Genomic DNA, 23,036 nt, shown 5'->3' with positions numbered 1-23,036 from the left:
CATAGTCGGCTACATAGCGTAATGATATAAAATAATCTCAAACATTTTTGGTGGAAAAGTACCCATATCCTGACTCAAAACCAATAGTACTTTTGACAAAAATAGTTCATTCGGCAGTTCACCGTCAATAAAACAATGAATTTGCCCACAGTTCGCGGATTTCTGAATCATTTATTCACTGACAAAGGAACAGAGCAAGGCCTGCATCCAGCAACGTCACGAGTCATGTGATCCGTGACTCGTGAAGAGAAGGGGAAAGGGCAAATTCCACTGAATTCGTTTCAATATATGGAATCACTTGGGAGTTTCTGGATTTTGGGCAAGCCAGTCCTTTAATTTAAAATAATGCCATTGTTGATTAGATGCTATTTTCATTAATTAGGCTATTTTCTTTTGAACCATATGGTCTATCTACAAGAAAGTCATGGACATTATGGAGAACGGTAAAAAAAAAAGAAAACTACAGTTGAAGTCGGAAGTTTGCATACACCTTAGCCAAATACATTTAAACTCAGTTTTTCATAATTCTTGACATTTAATCCTAGTAAAACTTCACTGTCTTAGATCAGTTAGGATCTCCACTTCATTTTAAGAATGTGAAATGTCAGAATAATAATAGAGAGAATAACTTATTTCAGCTTTAATTTCATGTTTGGTTAACAGCTGAGGAATGGGGCAGCAAAAATGTAGCCACTCTCAAATACATAGACGCAAGAACTCTCACTTATGGATGCAAGGACTGACCATCCTTGAGATCAAAATTATAATTGTAATCATGTTTTGAAGCAAAACAGTGTGTCTGTATGGCTTGTATGGCTTGAAGTAAAATAAGCTTATATTTTGGGTTCTGATGGGGTAAGACTTGCTCATGAGGGATTTCTAAGTTACATTCTTCAAAAATCAATGGCTATATTTTAATAATTTAAAAGTAAAAAAATGGATGTACCAATCCCAGATTGCCCCTTTAATGGATTTAATTAAATGAATCAATTAATTAAATCTGATGTCAACCAGATGTCATCAAACGGGCTCTCATGCAAGCACTCATGCACGCACGCAGCACGCACACACTCACTCACTCACTCACTCACTCACTCACTCACGCATGCACGCACGCACGCACGTACGCGCACTCACACACACACACTTGTGATTGACTATAGGATATACAGTATATGATGATTGTATGTGCGTGTGTGAGTCAGTATGAATGTGTGTGTGAGCAAATGAAGTGTGTGTGTGTTTGTGTGTTTGTGTGTTGGAGTGAGTGTGTGTGAGTGGGTAGAATGTTTATATAGTGTGTGCGTATGCATAGAGCCAGTGCAAAAAAATATATACAATATATGGATGCACAGATAGTCTGTGCATCCATTTTGTTAGCTATTTAGAAGTCTTATAGGTTTGGGGATAGAAGCTGTTCAGGAGCCTCTTAGTACCAAGCAGTGATGCAGCCAGTCAAGAGACTCTCAATGGTGCAGGTGTCAAACTTTTTGAGATTTCAACAGATTTTTACTGTTTATTGTAAAATGAATAAATAATTGTCTTTATGTAAGGACATTCCAACCGTGTTTAGCATTAGCTAGTCAAATTGTGGCGTGATTGAACTATTTGTATCCGGCTGCATCAGTTTCAATGCGGGACTTTTCTTTTGAAGGCGAACCGCTGATTGCACTCATCGCGAATATTGCTCACTTCACAGTCGTGACCAGAAGAACGAGCCGAGCTAACGTAATCATTCGGCTGGTCAAGTTTGTAACGGCAACGTTATAAAACCAGTGCAGTCAAAGGCTGTCGACAAAGGAAAGCCAGAATATCATTCTATATTGATACCCTTGTCTCAACTGTAAAAGTAAAATTGTCAGTTTTTGCAAAGCTAGCTAGGTAACTAACACGTTAGGTAGTTCGCCTTACACTACAGCTAATTGATATATGCTAGTTAGCATCACGTAGCTAGCCTGTGCTCTCCCTCTTCGACAACCGCTCCCTGCTACGCACTGGCAGAATGGCCTTAAAACGAATTCACAAGGTAAATGGATTGTTGTTTGACGCTTTGCCGTAAATACTGCTTAATAAGTTAGATCTTCTGTAGCAGGTAGCTAATGTGGTGAAATTGATATGTCGTTTTAGTTAGATAACTACGTTAGTTAATGTCGTTGTACAGTGGGCAGCTGACTATAACGTTAGCTAGCTCGCTGTAACGTTAGCTAGTTCGCTATAACCTTAGCTCGCTATAACGTTAGCTGGCCAAGCGTGCTGCCTTGGCTTTTGGTTAGCCATTTTAGCTAGCAGTAGCAAAGTGGCAGTATGGCCTAGCTTAGCTAGCTAATGTCAGCTAGTTTTAGCCACTTTAAAGTGAGTGTGACCAAAACATTAGTAAAGAATCTAAGTAGCTAAAATCCAAGCTAAATGACTCGACTAACGGTAGGTTAGTTAGTGTAAAGTTTGATAGCTAGTAACGTTATCCCTTAAACTTCTACTGGAGCTAACAAGATATGGTGAAACCTGATGAGAGGGAGGATAAGGCTGTTGCATACCACTAACGTTACCAGCTCGTGGCATGTTTCGGGTTGGAGTTCCTTGCTGGAAATATAAACCTTGTCATGCAAGTTGGCCAAGTCAAGTGTTATCCTGGTGTGGGTATTTTTTTCTGGCCTCTACTATTTTAAGAAACACGGGCATAAAAATAGACTTAGCTAGCTGCTGTGGTGTTACTACTATGTTAGTCTGGAATTGCTGTGCCCCCCCCCAAGCCAAGTTCTACATTAAACACCTCTCCTAATCTTGGTTTATAGGTGTCATTCACTGACACTTGAGTTGAACATTTAGTTAGTTGAAAGCATACCATATTACTCAGCTTTGAATGTTATAGGGCCGTGGCATTAAGTGGTAGGTATGCCTTTTCTATTGTCATTGGCAAACATTAAAACTAAAACACCATGGATGAGGTCACCAACATTACATTGCTGTAGTAGGTGTTAAACCAATGCCTACACCCTTGATTTTTATTTATTTAAGGGGGGCGTGGGTGTTATGTAAGGAGTATCTTATAAATGTTCAGTTTGAATAGATGTAAACGAATGTTGGCCTATGCTGCTAGCTGTTCACCTTAAGTGGGACAGGGCCCATGCCTAAAAATAAATTGTTGGTATCCCTGGATGTTGCTTCAAAGCCCTTTGAGTCCTGCCTGAAAATAAAGGGGAACATTGGTTGTTACTGTACAAATAACTTCTAGCATAAAGAACCTATTGGAATTACGTTTCAAAGGTACTAGTAGATTAAAAAAACATGAGTGGGCGCACACCCAGAAACATTTGTTTGTGTGGAGGTGCTGACTAACGGTGAATAAACAATAAGGCACAGTGATGCCGACACGTTGGTAAATACCCATTAAAGTGCTGGGAGTTTATATATGGAGTGTGCAACTTTGTTGATAGATTATAGTTTCAAAGATACTGACACAATTGAACTGAATTGAACCCAGCATAGTTTATGAAACCAACAACAAAATGTAGACCTAAACATTAAGTACGATGCATATAACTCAGATTTATTAATTTGCTTCTTATCAAAAACCTTTCTAATTTCACTAAGCCCACTCTTTAGGTTTGCTCAACCACAGAGAAGTGCTTGAGTGCAGATAGACACACACTGACATCAATGCTGCTGTTGTCTTTCCCTCCCGTTTGGGCTCCCACAGTATAACACTGGTCAGGCCAATCCTCATTCTGACTCAGGTGTTTGAGTAAGACATTGCCACAATTTGTCGGGGTTAGGCTTTCATCTATCATGCAAAGTTCTGTATTCCCTATCGCTAGATGCGTATGTGAGTCGAGGCAAGTAATTAGCATCACTCAAATCTATACAGGCCTATGTTTATTACTGAGTTATAGCAGGTCTATATTTACATAATGGTTGAGTGTTGATCTTTCTAACCGGTTAGTTGACCATGGGAGAGGAATCCTAGGCCCATGTCACACAGGCTGTTAGCCTGTTACTGGTTGAGTGACAGCTGTGTGTCTTTATACGCTAGCTCAGCTTTGCACAGACACCACCTGTGCCTGACGGAAACACAGCCCACAGCTTCCTACCTGTTCAAGGCTTGGCTTACACCTCTTTTACTGATCTATTTGATGACAAACATTCTCATCCACTCCCAATCAGACCCATATGCAATATAGACGGTAATCAACAGGACCCTGAACAGCTTCTACCCCCAAGCCAAAAAACAGCTAAATAGTTAGTCCAGGTTATTGGTTATCTGCATTGACCCTTTTTGCACTAACTCTATTGACTCACCACATATGCTGCTGCTACTGTTTATCTATCCCATTGCAAAGTGATTTTATCCCTACCTACAGTGCGTTTGGAAAGTATTCAGACCACTTCCCTTTTTACACATTTTGTTAAATTAGCCTTATTTTAAAATAGATTTGAATATATTATTTAACCCATCTTCCCCCTAATACCCCATTATGACAAAGCGAAAACAGGTTTGTAGAAATTAGTGATGCACCGATATCAAATTTTTGGCCGATACCCAGTATTTTCCTTGCCAAAGAAAAACAATACCGATAACCAAATATATATATTTTTTAGCGGCCTTTTAAGCATTCTAATACAGTTAAATAGTTAACACACACATGGACACAGCAGTCTAAGGCACTGCATCTCAGTGCAAGAGGCGTCACTACAGACCCTGGTTCGAATTCAGGCTCTATCACATCCGGCCGTGATTGTGATTCCCATAGGGCGGCGCACAATTGGCCCAGCATCGTCCGGGGTAGGCCGTCATTGTAAATAGGAATTTGTTCTTAACTGACTTTCCTAGTTAAATAAAGGTTACACACACACACCACGCTGACCAAAAGTTATTGTGTTGGCATTTATGCATGTCCCCATTACCAGTAAAACATAATCAAAACCTATTTTTTTTCACTTACTTGCTGTGCAGTTTCATTGTTCATTTGTTCAGTTGTTTTTCTCAACCAGGATTTCTATGGAATGCCGTTTGGGTCTTTGCTATGGAACACCGTTTGGGTCTTTGCGTGTCAAAAAATATACTATAACACTACTTGACGTGTCAAATAAGCTTGTTGACCAATCAGGACCTGCATATGACTGCACGTCACATAATCATTTAATGCGTTCATACATTTTTAACGTAGTTATTACACATTGATTACACTATCACTCGTATTTCATATGTCACAACGATTCATCGATACGTATGCTATGATGTTGGTAAAGTTGTCTCGCGCACCTACAGTGCTGGTCATAAAAAAAAGCTGGGTAGCTCATGGATGCAAACAATGTTCTTCGCCAAAAACATAGCAAAACATTGTTTCATTAGCTATAGTTAGCTAGCTAACTATATTGCTAGGTGTCATCTAAAGTAACCGTAATTTATAAGACAGTTCTTATTTGATTAATGGTCAGACCAATCTATGTGAAGCTAGCCACAATAAGGATTAGCAACAAAAGTGGACTTTGCGTATTGCCTTCAAAATAGAGGTGTCATAATTCTACTTTTTGTATTCATTTGCATCACTGTCAATGACATACTTTTATTTTGAAGGCAAACTGCAAATTCCACTATTGTGCCTAATTCTTATTGTGGCTAGCTTCACAACACAACCCGGTCCGGTTGAGCCTCACTAGCCAGATGAAGCTAGTTGGCTGCTTATAACGTTATCTTTGGGCAACAGGGTTAAGTAGCTGGCTAGCTATTTTTTTTCATGAACTGAGGTTCAATTTCAATAGGCGAACAAGTGTCAACCTAGCTAATACTTACAAGGATTCTTAAATCATTGCTAAGAATAATGAAAATGACTGGTCATTGTTTTCAGGCTGGTTGTATTGTTGCTAGCTAGGTACCAAGCTAAAGCTAGCTACCCCAGAAGTTGCGGTCGAACAAATTATGCTATATTACCAACGTGGTATTGTAAACACATCGTTTGTGGCCGGTGTTTGCTTGTTTGCAGACTTTTTTTGTACAGCTTTGACAGTGCTATTGTATATTTTTTGACACGCAAAGACACATAAAATGGGACGCTGTTTGGATGTCGTGAAGCTAATAGCAGTGACGCTATCACTGTTTAACTCCGGTAGGGCAACATCTGAAAAATAGCTCACTTGGTAGTGTGTGCCGGTGCTCAACCAGTCGGCGAGAGCCAGCATCACCCACGACAGAGAATGGAATTCATTGCCCTTGACAATCAACCATTATCTTGGCTTTAGTGGATTTCGCCTTTGCGTTGTCTCGCTGAAATTTTGTTACTCTTTCAAATGACTGCTCGTCTTGTTGACTGCGAGAGCCACACAGCAGACATTGTGGGCTAGTTTAGGAATGCTGTGTTGCACGTATAACGCATAATTTTACGTGCCGTCATTACGTCATGTACCTACGTTATATAGGTATGCACGGCAGCTTTGACATCGGTTTGGCACGTATCGGCCGATACCGATGTTGGCATTTTTAGCTAATATCGGCCGATTCCGATATGTTCACCGATATATCGTGCATCCCTAGTAGAAATGTTTGCAAATGTATAAAAAAAAAAAAAAACAGATACCTTATTTGCATAAGTGTTCAGACCCTTTGCTGTGAGACTTGAAATTGAGTTTAGGTGCATCCTGTTTCCATTGATCATCCTTGAGAGGTTTCTACAACTTGTGGTAAATTCAATTGATTGGACATGATTTGGAAAGGCACACACCTGTCTATATAAGGTCCCATAGTTGACAGTGCATGTCAGAGCAAAAACCAAGCCATGAGGTCGAAGGACTTCTCCGTAGAGCTCTGAGACAGGATTGTGTCGAGGCACAGATCAGGGGAAGGGTACCAAAAAATATCTGCAACGTTGAAGGTCCCCAAGAACACAGTGGCGTCCATCATTCTTAAATGGAACCACCAAGACTCTTTGTAGAGCTAAACCTGTTTTTGCTTTGTCATTATGGGGTATTGTGTGTAGATTGATTTGAGGGGGGGAAAAAACAATTTAATCCATTTCAGAATAAGGCTGTAACGTAAGTGGAAAAAGTCAAGGGGTCTGACTACTTACATACTTTACTGTATATCTACCTCAATTACCTCTTACATCTGCACATCGACTTGGTACTGGTACCCCATGTATATATTCCTTGTGTTATAATTTTTCTATTATTCTCTCTGCATTGTTGGGAAGTGCCCGTAAGTAAATATTTCACTGTTAGTTGCACGGTATACCGATACTACGGTAATATCAGTACCAAAACATCATGATACTTATGATACCTACATTTTAGAATACCGTAGTACTGTTTCATATGATACTACCACATTTTTCAGCTCTTCTAAAGAACCAGCTGGCACCTATTATAAAAGTTTTATAAAGGCAGTTTTCCTAAATTCAGATGAATTTAAGCAAAAGCCACTCCTATGCGCCGGTCTAATAATATCCACTTCACTTTAATGTGCAAATCACGTGGCAGCTGTAATCCGCCAGCCGCATCCCCTGCCAACCCTCACTCACCTGCTTCTCTCCATCCTCTCTTCCTGCGCATCTGTTGCGCCATCCGTTTTTAAAATAGAGTTTAACCGTGATGGCGAGCAGGGATGCAGACCCTGATGAGTCTTCTGTTATATTTGTACATTTGTGACATTGGAGCAGAGTGAGAAAAGTTGATACATTGTATAATGTTATAACCATGAGCACAGGCCAGTTTGATATACTGCAATTTCGCTGTCATGCAGACTCTAAGCGCCAGAGAGGGGAAATGGAGCACAGCTTCGCGGCTGGCATGCTTGCAGCTTTACAGCAGAGAATGGCTTGTCTCTAGCCTAAATGGTTTTAAAAAATTACCCGTATTACAGGTGCCTCCTTTTTTTCTTCCTATTAGGATTTGCGCTAATTTATACTGGTCAAAAATCTAAATGCAACATGCAACAATTTCAAAGATTTAACTGAGTTACAGTTCATATAAGCAAATCAGTCAATGGAAATAAATAAATTAGACCCAAATCTATGGATTTCACATGACTGGGAATACAGATATGCATCTGTTGGTGAGCCTGATGAACCAAACCTCTAATCTTTCTGATGATACCAACATATTTCATCAGTTTGCTGCAGACAAATTGAATATGATCTTTCCAGGATAACTTTTCATCAATTAGAACTCAAAGGAATCTAGTGGATGTGACTTGTTCCATTTCATTCCCACCATTTGAGATCTTGGCTCAGTTTTACAATATTTTGTGTTCTTACTAGTGAATACAATAAAGTTGGATTTTTGTTAACGTTTAAAGATAAACAAATGATCTGGAACCATTCAGAAAATGTGGCCATGCCTGAGTTGGCTTCATTAACTGGTAAATCAAAATTCTTGTGTGATAAATCTAGTTGGTATCATCAGCAAAGAGAATGGGAAGTACGGTAGAAGACACCACAGCAAGGTCATTGATATAGATTATGAATAACAAAGGTCCAAATATCAAACCCTGTGGGACGCCACAGGATATCTTGGCCCTGGTAGATGATAAGGCCATTTGCCTAAAACAATTCTCTATCATAAACATAACTATATAATCATGAAAACCGTAATAATGCAATTTAGAAAGTAATAGTTTGTCAACCGTGTCAAACGCTTTGGATAAATCTAAAAAGATGCCAAGAGCGTATTCATTTTTAAGGGCTGTAAATATTTATCCACAAGTTGCAAAAGAGCCATATCTGTGGAATATTTTTTCCGAAAACCATATTGGTGCTCACAGAGAATAGTTTATTTTTTAAATGTTTCAACATTCTTTTATACACCAATTTTTCTAGGATTTTAGAAAAACATGGTAGTACAGATATTGGGTGATTATTTGTAAAACATCTTTGATCCACAGATTTTATAGATGGGATAACAATTTTCTAATCTTTAGGAACAATACCAGTTCGCATAGATTTGGTAAAGATGTACAGTTGAAGTCGGAAGTTTACATACACTTAGGTTGGAGTCATTGAAACTCGTTTTACTACCACTCCACAAATTTCTTGTTAACAAACTATAGTTTTGACTAGTCGGTTAGGACATCTACTTTGTGCATGACACAAGTAATTTTTCCAACAGTTGTTTACAGACAGATTATTTCACTGTATCACAATTCCAGTGGATAAAGGGGGATGCTTGCAAGCCGAAGAACACCATCCCAACCGTGATGCACGGGGTGGCAGCAGCATGTTGTGGGGGTGCTTTGCTGCAGGAAGGACTGGTGCACTTCACAAAATAGATGGCATCATGAGGATGGAAAATGATGTGGATATATTGAAGCAACATCTCAAGACATCAGTCAGGATGTTAAAACTTGGTAGCAAATGGGTCTTCCAAATGGACAATGACCCCAAGCATACTTCCAAAGTTGTGGCAAAATGGCGTAAGGACAACAAAGTCAAGGTATTGGAGTGGCCATCACAAAGCTCTGACCTCAATCTTATAGAAAATTTGTGGGCAGAACTGAAAAAGCGTGTGAGCAAGGAGGCCTACAAACCTGACTCAGTTACACCAGCTCTGTTAGGAGGAATGGGCCAAAATTCACTCAACTTATTGTGGGAAGCTTGTGGAAGGCTACCCAAAACGGTTGACCCAAGGTAAACAATTTAAAGGCAATGCTACCAAATACTAATGGAGTGTATGTAAACTTCTGACCCACTGGGAATGTGATGAAAGAAATAAAAGCTGAAATAAATCACTCTACTATTATTCAGACATTTCACATTCTTAAAATAAAGTGGTGATCCTAACTGACCTAAGACAGTGAATTTTTACTAGGATTAAATGTCAGGAATTGTGAAACTGAGTTTAAATGCATTTGGCTAAGGTGTATGTAAACTTCCGACTTCAACTGTATATGTTTTTTAAACCATCTTGCCTATGCCGCTCTATCATTTTTTATCCATATATTTATATGTGTATATATTCTTATTCCATTCCAAGCTTCTAAACCCATGACATCATTTTCTGGAGTTTTCCAAGCTGTTTAAAGGCACAGTCAAGTTGGTGTATGTAAACTTCTGACCCACTGGATTTGTGATCCACTGAATTATAAGTGAAATAATCTGTCTGTAAACAATTTTTGGAGAAATTACTTGTCATGCACAAAGTAGATGTCCTAACCGACTTGCCAAAACTATAGTTTGTTAACAAGAAATTTGTGGAGTGGTTGAAACACTTAGGTTGGAGTCATTAACTTGTTTATGTAAACTTCCGACTTCAACTGTGTATATGAGATGAGTAATGCAATATATGTAAACATTATTAAAGTGACTAGTGATCCAATAATTAAAGTGGACAATGATTTCAAGTCTATGTAGGCAGCAGCCTCTCTGTTAGTGACGAGCCAAATTTCTTCAGCCTCCTGAGGTTGAAGAGGCACTGTTGTGCCTTCACCACACTGTCTGTGTGGGTGGACCATTTCAGTTTGTCTGTGATGTGTACACCGAGGAACTTAACTTTCCACCTTTTCGACTGCTGTCCTGTCGATGAGGTTAGGGGGGTGCTCCCTCTGCTGTTTCCTGAAGTCCACGATCAGCTCCATTGTTTTGTTGACGTTGAGTGATAGGTTATTTTCCTGGCACCTCTCTCCCAGGGCCCTCACCTCCTCCCTGTAGGCTGTCTCGTCGTTGTTGGTAATCAAGCCTACTACTGTTGTGTCGTCTGCAAACTTCCTGATTGAGTTGGAGGCATGCATGGCTAAGCAGTCATGGGTGAACAGGGAGTACAGGAGGGGGCTGAGGATGCACCCTTGTGGGGCCCTAGTGTTGAGGATCAGCGAAGTAGAGATGTTGTTTCCTACCTTCACCACCTGGGGTGACCCGGCAGGGGTTGAGACCCAGGACCTCCAGCTTAATGATGAGCTTGGAGGGTACTATGGTGTTGAATGCTGAGCTGTAGTCAATGAACAGCATTCTTACATAGGTATTCCTCTTGTCCAGATGGGATGATGCAATCGCCATCACACTGCACTGTGTGTAAGCAGATTGAATTGGGGCGGTACGCAAATTGAAGTGGTTCTAGAGCAGGCCTGGGCAATTCCAGTCCTCTGGGGCCTGATTGGTGTCACACTTTTCCCCCATCCCTAGCAAACTCACCTGATTTTTAAACTAATTGCATTTTTAACTGAAGATCATGATTAGTTGATTATTGGAGTCAGATGTGTTAGCTGGGGCAAAAGTGTGACACCAATCAGGCCCCCGAGGACTGGAGTTGCCCAGGCCTTGTCTAGGATGACCGGTAGGGTGGAGGTGATATGATCCTTGACTAGTCTCTCAAAGCACATCATGATGACAGAAGTTAGTGCTACGGGGTGATAGTCATTTAGTTCAGTTACCTTTTGCCTAGTTTGGTACTTGGGTATCTTTGCCTTCTTGACCTTCTTGGCATGTGGGGACAGCAGACTGGGATAGGGAGAGATTGAATATGTCTGTAAACACTCCAGCCAGCTGGTCTGTGCATGCTCGGAGGACGCGGCTAGGGTTGCTGTCTGGGTCGGCAGCCTTGTGAGGGTTAACACGTTTAAATGTCTTACGTCGGCCACGGAGAAGGAGAGCCTACAGTCCTTGTATTATCCTCAAAGCAGGCAAAAGTGTTTTGTCTGTGACGTGGCTGGTTTTCCTTTTGTAGTCCGTGATTGTCTGTAGGCCCTGCCACATGCGTCGGAGCTGTTGAATTGCTACTCCACTTTGTCTCTATACTGACATTTCGCTTGTTTGATTGCCTTGTGGAGGGAGTAACTACACTGTTTGTATTCGGCCATATTCCCAGTCACCTCTCCATGGTTAAATGCAGTGGTTCGCGCCTTTAGTTTTGTGCGAATGCCACTATCTATCCACAGTTTCTGGTTAGGGTAGGTTTTAATAGGCAGTGGGTACAACATCTATACACTTCCTTATAAACTTAACTCAACGAATCAGCGTTTACGTCGATATTGTTCTCTGAGGATACCCGGAACATATTCCAGTCTGCGTGATCAAAACAATCTTGAAGCGTGGATTCCGATTGGTCAGACCACCTTTGATTAGTCCTTAGCACGGGTACATCCTGTTTGAGTTTCTGCCTATAGGAAGGGAGGAGCAAAATGGAGTCGTGGTCAGGTTTGACGAAGGGAGGGAGGGGGAGGGCCTTGTATGCATTGGGGGACTTAGATTAGCATTGATCCAGTGTTTTTCTAGCGCGAGTGCTACAGTCAATATTCGGATAGAATTTAGGTAGCCTTATTCTCAAATTTGCCTTGATAAAATCCCCAGCTACAATGAATGCAGCCTCAGGATATATGGTTTGCATAATGTCCAGTGAAGTTCCTTGAGGGCCGTCATGGTATCGGCTTGAGGGGGGATATACACGGCTGTGACAATATCCGAGGAGGATTCTCTTGGGAGATAATACGGTCGGCATTTGATTGTGAAGAATTCTAGGTCGGGTGAATGTTATTACAATTACACCATGAGTCGTTAATCATGAAATATACACCCCTGCCCTCCTTCTTCCAGGATATATGTTTATTCCTGTCAGCGCGACACACAAAGAATACAGGTGGCTATATCCCGAGAGAGCCATGTTTCCATGAACAGAGTATGTTAAAATCCCTGATGTCTCTCTGGAAAGCAACCCTTGGCCTATATTTGTCTACCTTGTTATCTAGACTGGACATTAGCGAGTAATATACTCGGCAGTGGTGGGTGGTGTGCACGCCAACGACGTCTGACCAGAAGACCACTCCGTCTGCCTCTTCGGCGGCGTTGTTTTGGGTCAGCCTCTGGAATCAGTTCAAATGCCCTGGGTGGTTCGGACAAAGGATCCGCTAGAGGTTAGGTGAAACACATGAACAAAGTACAGTAAATATGTGTATCTGTTGGTGTGTATGCGTGTGTCAAATCAGTGTAATATAGAGTCACTTGCCATAGGCCTACGAGATGGGGAGTGAACGACCAGCTGATCATACTTCAGGTATGCCATGTTGTCTTTCTTTCGTTCTTCAATTAGTCGTGGCAGCAGTTCATTTATTTTGAGGTGTACCTTTTCGGAGAAGTCTTCATTAATGAAGATTTTGGTTCCCTTCAGGCACTTGGCTCACTTGAGAATCTCCTTGTCTTTGAACCTGAGCAGTTTCACCACTATAGATCTGGGCTGTCCATCGGGGAAGAAAGCGCCCTCCATCTCGATGAGTTTAGGGTCCAGTTTAAGTTAATCTGCCAGGAGTTTCTTGGCCTTGACAGTAGGTCTAGGCAAATTTGATTGGCACAAGAAGAAAGGAAAGGGTCTGCTACTCATGCAATGTGCTTCAATGGAAGCCTAAAATATATTTAAATTATCTTTCTGGTGCTTCTTAAATGTTATATGGTGCCTAACGTTATAAGTTGGGAGCTGTGTGTGTGTGTGTGCGTTAACTGAGTAAAAGTTTAATGCAGTGTTTTCCCTTACTGCCACAATGACTTGCAGATCATTATACATGTATATTCCTTCCTCCCATTCCTCCAGCCAAATCACAGGTAGGCCTTTGCAAATCAGAAATTCTATGCAGTATTCTATTATACAGTGTGAAGTTAAATTCAGTTTGTTGTATTGAGTAGAACGTGAATTTCAGTGACAGGTTTTTGCAAAGCACATGCGCAGAACATTTAGAAAATGTGAACAAGGGGACGGGGCGAACAGAACTCTAGGCTGCTCAGAATTTTTAACCCTGTGGTATTGTGACATCACTAGTCTACACCTGTTGTTTACGAAGCATGTGACAAATATACTTTTATTTATTGGCCGAAGAAGTTCTTACATAATCTGGTTTCCTGAAGTGTTTGCTCTGGCAGGGCTCTGCAAGAGACCATATTCTCTACCACTGCAATCCAAGAAACCTGTTAAGTCACTGCCCACTTTCACTAGAGCCTAGACTAGTCATTGTGCTATGTCATAAAAATTGATTCCTCTTTTCATCCGTCCCTAATTAACCTTTAGAAGTACTTACTTTGCAGTGCTCTTTGCAACGGCAGCAATGTAAATACAATGTAAATGCCCTTCGAAATACAACTGTGAGGTCTGTGCAGTAGCAGTATCATGGAGTTTGCTGTTTCCAGTTGTCCTATAAAAGAATCACCGGATAAACTAAATGGGTGAAGTTGAAGGGATGAGAAACTCAATAACCATGTTGGTTGTGGAACAGTGGGACTGATGGTGTCCTGGTTTGGTCCCTCTTTCAGGAGCTGAACGACCTGGCCAGGGACCCTCCTGCACAGTGTTCCGCCGGCCCTGTTGGAGATGACAGTAAGGCCAAACCAAGCACTTTTATTTGAGTGAACATTCTCAACATTGAAACATGTTTCTAACTGTATCTACTTTCTGTTTTTGCAGTGTTTCATTGGCAAGCTACAATTATGGGGCCTGTAAGTATAATTTATGAAGTGTTTGCTGGTTGAAGTTGCATTAGTTTTGGCTGGTCAGTGTGTCCGTTGACATTTCCGTTTCTTTTCAGAATGACAGTCCATACCAAGGTGGTGTTTTTTTCCTGACCATTCATTTCCCCACAGACTACCCCTTCAAACCACCTAAGGTAATTATTTCCTCTCCTGTTCCTCTGTTCTATTACAATAGTTTTCTTGATGTATGTAGACGATTGAGGAGTATGGTTTCTGTTGATCTATATAATCATGTGTTTGATTGCTGCTCCAACCTTTTCATTGCAGCTAGCATTCACCACAAGAATTTATCACCCAAATATTAACAGTAACGGCAGCATCTGCCTGGATATTTTGAGATCACAGTGGTCTCCAGCATTAACTATCTCTAAAGGTAGGATGTCTGTTTCTCATGCTTTGTGATACACATTTTTACCTTGTGACTTCACTTCACATGCCTAAGATCCACTTCTAATACTTTTTTAAATCTCCTTTTCAGTACTTTTGTCCATTTGTTCTCTCTTATGTGACCCCAACCCTGACGACCCGTTAGTGCCAGAAATCGCCCGTATCTACAAAACAGATACTGAAAAGTAAGTATACTGTAGACCCAGCTTTGTCTACATTTTGTTCATGAACTGCATACTCTAATATTTGTGAAAAATATTATGCTACTTTTTGATCCAAGACTTGAACGAGAGAGGTGCTAAATGATAGTTAATTCCTATAATGTCATATCTTTATAATATAGGACTTTTCCTTCCATATCAGGTATAATAGACTAGCGAGAGAATGGACAGACAAGTACGCTATGCTTTAGGGTAAGACTGCCCTGCATTGTGAAGGGAGTGGACCGTGTGTGTCTGTGGTGGAGCTTTATGGGTTGTGACCAGGGGAGAAGGACTCCTCTCCCTTCTCATTGAAGCCACGAAGTTCAAGGCCGACCGCGGTACTGCAGGCATTGTTTACAGAAAACAAGATCCCTCCCATTATAGTGAAGGGGAAAATGGCAATCTTTGTGTAAATAAATATATAATTTTTGAAGACTATCATGGCACCAATAATTACTTTTACTACACCAGGTGTATTTCCTGATTATTTTAAAATTGTACGCAGAATTCTGAGGATAATTTTGTAGCTAATGGCAGCCTGCAGTACCCCGGTCGGCCTTCAACTTGAGATACTCAATGAGAGGGGGCAGCACTGAGCTAGCCTGCAACGTCACTTCCCGGTGTAGCTCAAACTGCATGTTATGTCTACATAAATCTGACATGAGACGCCATCTCAACTGACTTATTTGATTTCAAATGCGTGATTGAGTCTTAATAGGAATGAGTGGTGTCATGCGATCGATAGCTTTGGCCAGACATTTTTTGTGGGTGGGCCTGCAGAAATGTGGGTGGGCCCAAAAAAACACAAACTTCCTGCAATTCTACACATTTTGTCATTGGGTAGAGAGGAAACTGTGCCTTTTTTTATAGCTAATCTCATGCTATTCTACACATTTTGCTGTGAGGTTGAGAGAATTTTGCATTTTTAAAGCTAGTTAAAGTATAAGTGTGACTGGGCTGTCTTGTTTGCTAATGAAGTAAGCAGTGGCATGGTGCATATAGCCATAGAAGCACAGTGGTTTCTGCCTCAATGCAGTCATATTCTTGGCTTATTAGGGGTGTGGCTTTCAGTTAGATGTCATTCCAGTTCATCTGAATGTCATTCCAGTGCATTGCTTGCTATGAATTCTATCTGATGGTGTTTGCATGTTTAGGTAAAAAGACAAATGTCCTGTTTGGAACACTAACAAGTAGAGAGCATACATTTTATTTATATACAGTACCAGTCAAAAGTTTGGACACCTACTCATTCAAGGGGTTTTCTTTATTTTTACTATTTTCTACATTGTAGAATAATAGTGAAGACATCATCAAAACTATGAAACAACATATTTGGAATCATGTAGTAATCAAAAAAGTAGCCACCCTTGATGACAGCTTTGCACAATTTTGGCATTCTCTCAACCAGCTTCATGAGGTAGTCACCTGGAATGCATTTCAATTAACAGGTGTGCCTTGTTAATTTGTGGAATTTCCTTAATGCGTTTGAGCCAATCAGTTGTGTTGTGACAATGTAGGGGTGGTATACAGAAGATAGCCCTATTTGGTAAAATACCAAGTCCATATTATGGCAAGAACAGCTGAAATAAGCAAAGAGAAACGACAGTCTGTCCTCAGCGTGCATGCACCCGGCCCGCCACAGGAGTCGCTAGAACGCGATGGGACAAGGACATCCCTGTTGGCCAAACCCTCCCCTAACCTGGACAACGCTAGGCCAATTGTGCACCGCCCCATGGGTCTCCCGGTTGCAGCCGGCTGTGACAGAGCCTTGACTCGAACCAGGATCTCTAGTGGCACAGATGGCAACTGCGATGCTGTGCCTTGGACCACTGCGCCACTCGGGAGGCCCCAAGACACACTTAACCAGCATGGCTACCACAGCATTCTGCAGCTATACGCCATCCCATCTGGTTTGCACTTAGTGGGACTATCATTTCTTTTTCAACTGAACAATGACCCAAAACACACCTCCAGGCTGTATAAGGGCTATTTGACCAAGAAGGAGAGTGATGGAGTGCTGGATCAGATGACCTGGCCATGACCTGGCCTCCACAATCACCTGACCTCAACCCAATTTAGATGGTTTGGGATGAGTTGGACCGCAGAGTGAAGGAAAATCAGCCAACAAGTGCTCAGCAAATGTGGGAACTACTTCAAGACTGTTGGAAAAGCATTCCTCATGAAGCTGGTTGAGATAATGCGAAGTGTGCAAAGCAGTCAAGGAAAAGGGTGGCTACTTTGAAGAATCTCAAGTGTAAAATATATTTTGATTTGTTGAACACTTTTTTTGGTTACTACATGACTCCATATGTTATTTCATAGTTTTCTTCATGTCTTCACATGTAGAAAATAGGACAAATAAAGAAAAACCCTTGAATGAGTAGGTGTCCAAACGTTTGATTGGTACTGTGTGAGATGTATACCAAACATTAGGAACATCTTCCTGATATTGAGTTGCACCCCCCCCCCCCCCCCTGCCTTCAATTTTTCAGGGCATGGACTCAACAAGGTGTCCAAAGCGTTCCACAGGGATGCTGACCCATGTTGACTACAATGTTTTCCACAGTTGTCAAGTTGGCTGGATGTCCTTTGGGTGGTGGACCATTCTTGATACACACGGGAAACTGTTGTGTGGGGGAACCCAGCAGCGTTGCAGTTCTTGACACAAACTGTTGCGCCTGGCACCTACTACCACCCTCTGAATTGCACACACACAATCCACGTCTAAAGGTTTAAAAATCCTTTAACCAGTCTCCTCCCCTTCATCTATACTGTTTTGAAGTGGCTTTAACAAGTGACATCAATAAGGGATCATAGCTTTCACCTGAATTCACCTGGTCAGTCTGTCATGTAAAGAGCAGGTGTTCTTAATGTTTTGTACACCCAGTGTGTGTATATACACTGAACAAAAATATGAACGCAACATGCTGAGTTTTGCTAACCTCTCTGGATTAAAACCAAATTTTGATGTGTACTATATTACGTATTACCGTGTAGTTTACCAATAAAATGGTCTGACGGTGATGTGGACATACTCGGTATACAAATCCCAAAAGAAAGAAATGATCTCACTCCAATACATTTTTATAGAAAGTTAGCAAAAATAGATAAGATCTTGCTACCATTGAAAAGGAAAATACCTGTCTATTATTGGAAAAATCACCCTGATTAACTCTTTAGTCATATCACAGTTTACCTATTTGCTTATGGTTTTGCCTACAGCTAGTGACCTGCTTTATAAATTCTATGAACAAAAAATATTCAATTTTATTTGGAATGGCAAGCCAGACAAAATTAAAAGGGCCTATTTTTATACTGAATATGAATTAGGAGGGCAGAAATGATTAAATATTAAAGCATTAGACCTCTCACTAAAGGCATCAGTCATACAAAGTTATACTTAAATCCAAATTGGTAAGAATGCCTCACCCCATGTTCAAGAATGGCCTTTTTCCCTTTCCAGATTACAACTGCTCGCTTTCGGTTATTTGAAAACAAAATAATCTCCAAAATATCGTTATTTTTTTTAAAACAAGTTTTAGAAAGTTGGTTGCAATTTCAGTTTAATCCACATGAAAAGACAGAACAAATAATACAACAAATCTTGTGGTTAAACTCAAATATACTAATTGATAAAAAAAAAAAAATTGATTAAATGTTTAAAGGTATTTTAGTGAATGATATCATAAATAGGACTGGTGGAGTTGTCACACATGCAGCTAACACAGACATATGGAAATGTCTGCTCGACCCAAAATTACAACCAACTTATTGCAGCATTAAAAAAAAAAAGTAAGGAACTTGTCTGTTGGCCCTTCATTAAAGAACATAAATGGTTAAAGAAAAGTGTGATTTAAATAAAAACATATACCAATTTCATTTAAGGACCAAAAGATTGACAGCTGTGCCACATAGATTGCAAAGTAGTTGGGAAGAGATTTTTCGATGTACCCATTCCATGACACATGGTTTATGAATTGACACGCAAACAACGCCGGATTCAAAACTTTGAATTTTTCAATTTAAATTACTATACAAAATTCTTGCAACCAATAGAATGTTATATATATGGGGGATACAATCTTCCCAGCTCTGCAGATTCTGCTGTGAGGAGGCAGAGTCATTAGATCATTTATTTTGGTACTGTCCATATGTAGCTCGTTTTTGGTAACAGGTCCAGGAATGGCTGAAGAACTGTAACATTTACCTAGAACTAACGCTGCAGATAGCAATACTGGGTGATTTGAAAAGCCATAGTCAATCGATCAATAATATAATCATTATTTTAGCAAAATTTTTTATCTTTAATTTACAATCTGTAGAAGCTATGAGAATAGAAAGGTTCAGTGCTGTTGTGAAGCATCACAGCACAGTTGAAAAATATATGACAAATAGAAATCCAAAATGGATGGTGTTAAGAGATAGATGGGAGGGGTTGAATGGCGCTGAAGGGTGGGACTAATAACAACAAGATAACAAACGTAAAACATACAGGGTCTGTAAAATGTATATAGGTTCAGAAATGTTGTGAAATAGCACAGTTACAAATAGAAATCAAACTGGATGGACATCAGAAATAGAGGAAGGACTAAAAACAAACAAAATATAACTATTGTAAAATAGGTTGTCTGTAAAATGTGTATAGTATGTATAAACTGAAGGTAGAAGCCTAAATGTCTTTGTTTATTAGTTTACTCCAATTGGGGGAAGGGTGGTAGGCTATAATAAAGGTATATTCTAAAAAAAAGTGTGTGTGTGTATATATGTGTGTGTGTGTATGTATGTATGTATGTATGTATGTATGTAATGTGTATATATGTGTATATGTATGTATGTATGTATGTATGTATGTATGTATGTACATACATATATATATACATACATATATATATATATATGTATATATATATATGTATGTATATATATATGTATGTATATGTATGTATATATATGTGTGTATATATATATATATATATATATATGTATGTATGTGTGTGTGTGTGTGTGTGTGTGTGTGTGTGTGTGTGTGTGTGTATATGTATATGAGATTGGAAATTATGCAGACAATTACAACAATGTTTCCGCAATATTATGCTGATCCACCCCTAAGGAAAAAATACGATTTTAACGAGTTAGGGTTTGTAGAAAAAAATCAAGCCATTAAAATAAATAAATTAATCTACAGATTTTACATGATCGGGCAGTGGCGCAGCCATGAGTGAGCCTGGGAGGGCATAGGCCCACCCACTTGGGAGCCAGGTCCCTCCACTGGGGAGCCAGACCCCGCCAATCAGAATGAGTTTTTCCTCACAAGGACTTTAATACAGACAGAAATACTCCTGAGCACCCCCATCCTCAGACGATCCCGCAGGTTAAGAAGCCGGATGTGGAGGTCCTGGGCTAGCGCGCTTACATGTGGTCTTTGGTTGTGAGGCCGGTTGGACGTACTGCCAAATTCTCTAAAACGACGTTGGAGGCAGCTTATGGTAGAGAAATGAACATTCAATTCTCTGGCAACAGCTCTGTTGAACATTCCTGCATTCAGCATGCCAATTGCACGCTCCCTCAACTTGAGACATCTGTGGCATTGTCTTGTGTGACAAAACTGTACATTTTAGTGGCCTTTTGTTGTCTCCAGCACAATCAGCTTCTTGATATGCCACACCTGTCAGGTGGATAGATTTTCTTGGCAAAGGAGAAAAATGCTCACTTAACAGGGATGTAAACAAATTTGTGCACAACATTTTAGAGAAAAGCTTTTTGTGCGTATGGAAAATTTCTGTGAATTTGTCAACTCATGAAAAATGGGACCAACACTTTACATGTTGCGTTTATTTTTTGTTCAGTGTGTGTAGATCTTTTTTTTGTTTGTTGCTCAATATGATTGGGTGGTCCTGGCTCTTCAGTGGATGGGCCGGGACCACCGCTGCCTAATACAGTTGATATATACAGTCATTGGTTGTGACAGTGATATTATTGACAGCATTTCAACTAACTCTAGGCTGACATATTTGGCGCTCTAAATAAATCTGCCTTTGCTTCGGTAGATTTGGGCTTGGTTCTGACAGTATTTCCACTGTCTGTCTGGGACTGTTTATTGACAATATTGAATGCCATTTTGGTGGGACTATGGGGGGTTTTATGTGTGAACATCATGAATCTCAAGTTCAACTTGGGTAGTTGGCAACCTGTTACGGTGTTGTAATGCATGGCGCTGTTCTTGATCTTCGCACCCCTTGTCTATTGTGTATTGATTGCCTATTTTCTTTTTGCTGATTTGTTCTTTCTCCACAGGTACAACAGAATAGCCCGGGAATGGACTCAGAAGTATGCCATGTGATAATCTGTCATGGTCGTAACAACTTGCATTATAGATGGAATAAACTTTCAATTACTGTAATTCTTTTGCCCATTTGGCCGCTGCCCCTTACCATCAGCCAATAAGTCATTTTCTTTGTTTCGCACCCCCCCCCCTTAAATTTATTTACATGCTCTTAACAAGGAAACATGTCTCCATGGCCCCCTTCTTTCCAAAAGATGCTAATTGATCAGAACTCTCAATGGAGCATGTATCTGTATAAAGCCAACCACAGCCACTTTGTGAAGAGCTCTTGATTTCTCTAAGTTCGCGCAGAAAGTGCCAACTAAAAGGAATAAGGATTCTCCAAATGCCACAATTTCTGTATTGAGAGGATCAACATGGTGCAATCACATTTTTGTAAGATTTGCCAATAGCGTTAGAGGTCTGTGAATATTATACACTTACTCTTAACTGTTTGAATGGAGAATTGCTGAAGTTAGCTATATCTGCAGTAAATAAGGACAAACATTTTATGCATGTTGATAAGATAAATAATTGGTTTATGTGCTGCTGAGAATGAAGAGTTGAGAGCAAACGTGTCCACTTTTTAAAGTTTCACCTTTTTTGTTAATCCTTTTCCTTTCATTGTTTTTAGAAGGGGAGCCATTAGTTAATCCATCATCCACAACACTGTTCTCGCTTTTGCACTGAATATGTTATTCAAACCTCTCAATGGCTGATCGATCAACTAATAGCTCTGCTATTTAATGGTTACTTTTATTTTTTTTCTCAATAAAGTTGAACAAATAACCCTCTGGTATTCTGGTGTGTTTTGTAACATAACTACTTTTTAAATGTATGAACATGGAGATGCATTGGGACTGTTGTTGTTAGTCTGTTCTGGTTGCACTACAAGTAGAAAACGATATGCCGCTGAGAACCCCCTCAACAACTGTGCGGCTATTTATACGCCCCCCATGACTAGAGCAGCTATGGCCTTTCAGATGTAATAGTAGCCATGTCTTTTCCTAGACTCCTTACCTCCATTTAAGCAAATCTTTGAAGACTTGGACTTGTCAGAGCAAGTCCACATCAGTATTGAGATGCACCTGGACGCTGAATACCTGCATTTTGAATCAGTAAATGTTTATTTAGTTTGGTCATTTAGCAGACCAATCCAGAGCGACTTAGATACATAGATATCCTATTACACTGAATACAAATATAAACTTTACATGTACAGTGTTGGTCCCATGTTTCCCAGAAATGTTCCATACGTACCAAAAGCATATTTCTCTCAAATTTTGTGCATAAATTGAACATCCCTGTTAGTGAGCGTTTCTCCTTTGCCAAGACAATCCATCCACCTGACAGGTGTGGCATATCAAGAAACTGATTAAACAGCATGATCATTACACAGGTGCACCTTGTGCTGGGATGAAAATGCCACTGAAATGTGCAGTTTTCTCACATAACGCCTCACGTTTTGAAGGAGAATGCAATTGGCATGCTGACTACAGGAATGTCCACTTCTTTACCATAAGCTGCCTCCAATGTCATTTTAGAGAATTTGGCAGTACGTCCAACCAGGTAAGTAACCACGCCAGCCCATGACCTTCATGTCCAGATGGAGGGGATGCCAAAGAGTAATTCTGTCTGTAATAAGGTCCTTTTGTGGGGAAAACTCGTTCTGATTGGGTGGGCCTATGTCCTCCC

The 23,036-nt window shown here is 40.3% G+C and overlaps 1 protein-coding gene across 4 annotated transcripts; it reads left to right on the top strand.

The window, feature by feature from the left end:
* The first annotated feature begins 283 nt into the window (after window positions 1-283).
* LOC115173338 (ubiquitin-conjugating enzyme E2 D2) lies at window positions 284-22,131 on the top strand. 4 transcript variants are annotated; one of them, XM_029731333.1, is made up of 8 exons: window positions 284-443; window positions 14,214-14,277; window positions 14,365-14,396; window positions 14,486-14,563; window positions 14,697-14,802; window positions 14,908-15,001; window positions 15,180-15,229; window positions 21,314-22,131. In XM_029731333.1, the coding sequence occupies exons 1-7, from the start codon at window positions 363-365 to the stop codon at window positions 15,226-15,228; spliced, it is 504 nt and encodes a 167-aa protein (XP_029587193.1). In that variant the 5' UTR covers window positions 284-362; the 3' UTR covers window position 15,229; window positions 21,314-22,131. The 4 variants fall into 4 exon arrangements, with proteins under 4 accessions (XP_029587193.1, XP_029587199.1, XP_029587202.1 ...); XM_029731342.1 differs by lacking the exon at window positions 284-443 and adding an exon at window positions 1,678-2,026; XM_029731339.1 differs by lacking the exon at window positions 15,180-15,229 and having other exon boundaries at window positions 285-443.
* Window positions 22,132-23,036: the final 905 nt, after the last annotated feature.

The sequence above is a fragment of the Salmo trutta genome, chromosome 3 (genome assembly GCF_901001165.1).
Source record: "Salmo trutta chromosome 3, fSalTru1.1, whole genome shotgun sequence".
Taxonomy (NCBI): Eukaryota; Metazoa; Chordata; class Actinopteri; order Salmoniformes; family Salmonidae; genus Salmo; species Salmo trutta.
The sequence above is the reverse complement of the archived record's forward strand: the minus strand, read 5'-3'. Positions and strand labels throughout refer to the sequence as shown.

Bases quoted from the DNA above. Each gene is read 5' to 3' on its own strand.
- LOC115173338 (XM_029731333.1), top strand. From the start codon at position 363: ATGCTATTTTCATTAATTAGGCTATTTTCTTTTGAACCATATGGTCTA. The intron at 14,278-14,364 runs GTAAGGCCAAAC...CTGTTTTTGCAG, and splicing joins CGGCCCTGTTGGAGATGACA to TGTTTCATTGGCAAGCTACA. The intron at 15,002-15,179 runs GTAAGTATACTG...CTTCCATATCAG, and splicing joins TACAAAACAGATACTGAAAA to GTATAATAGACTAGCGAGAG.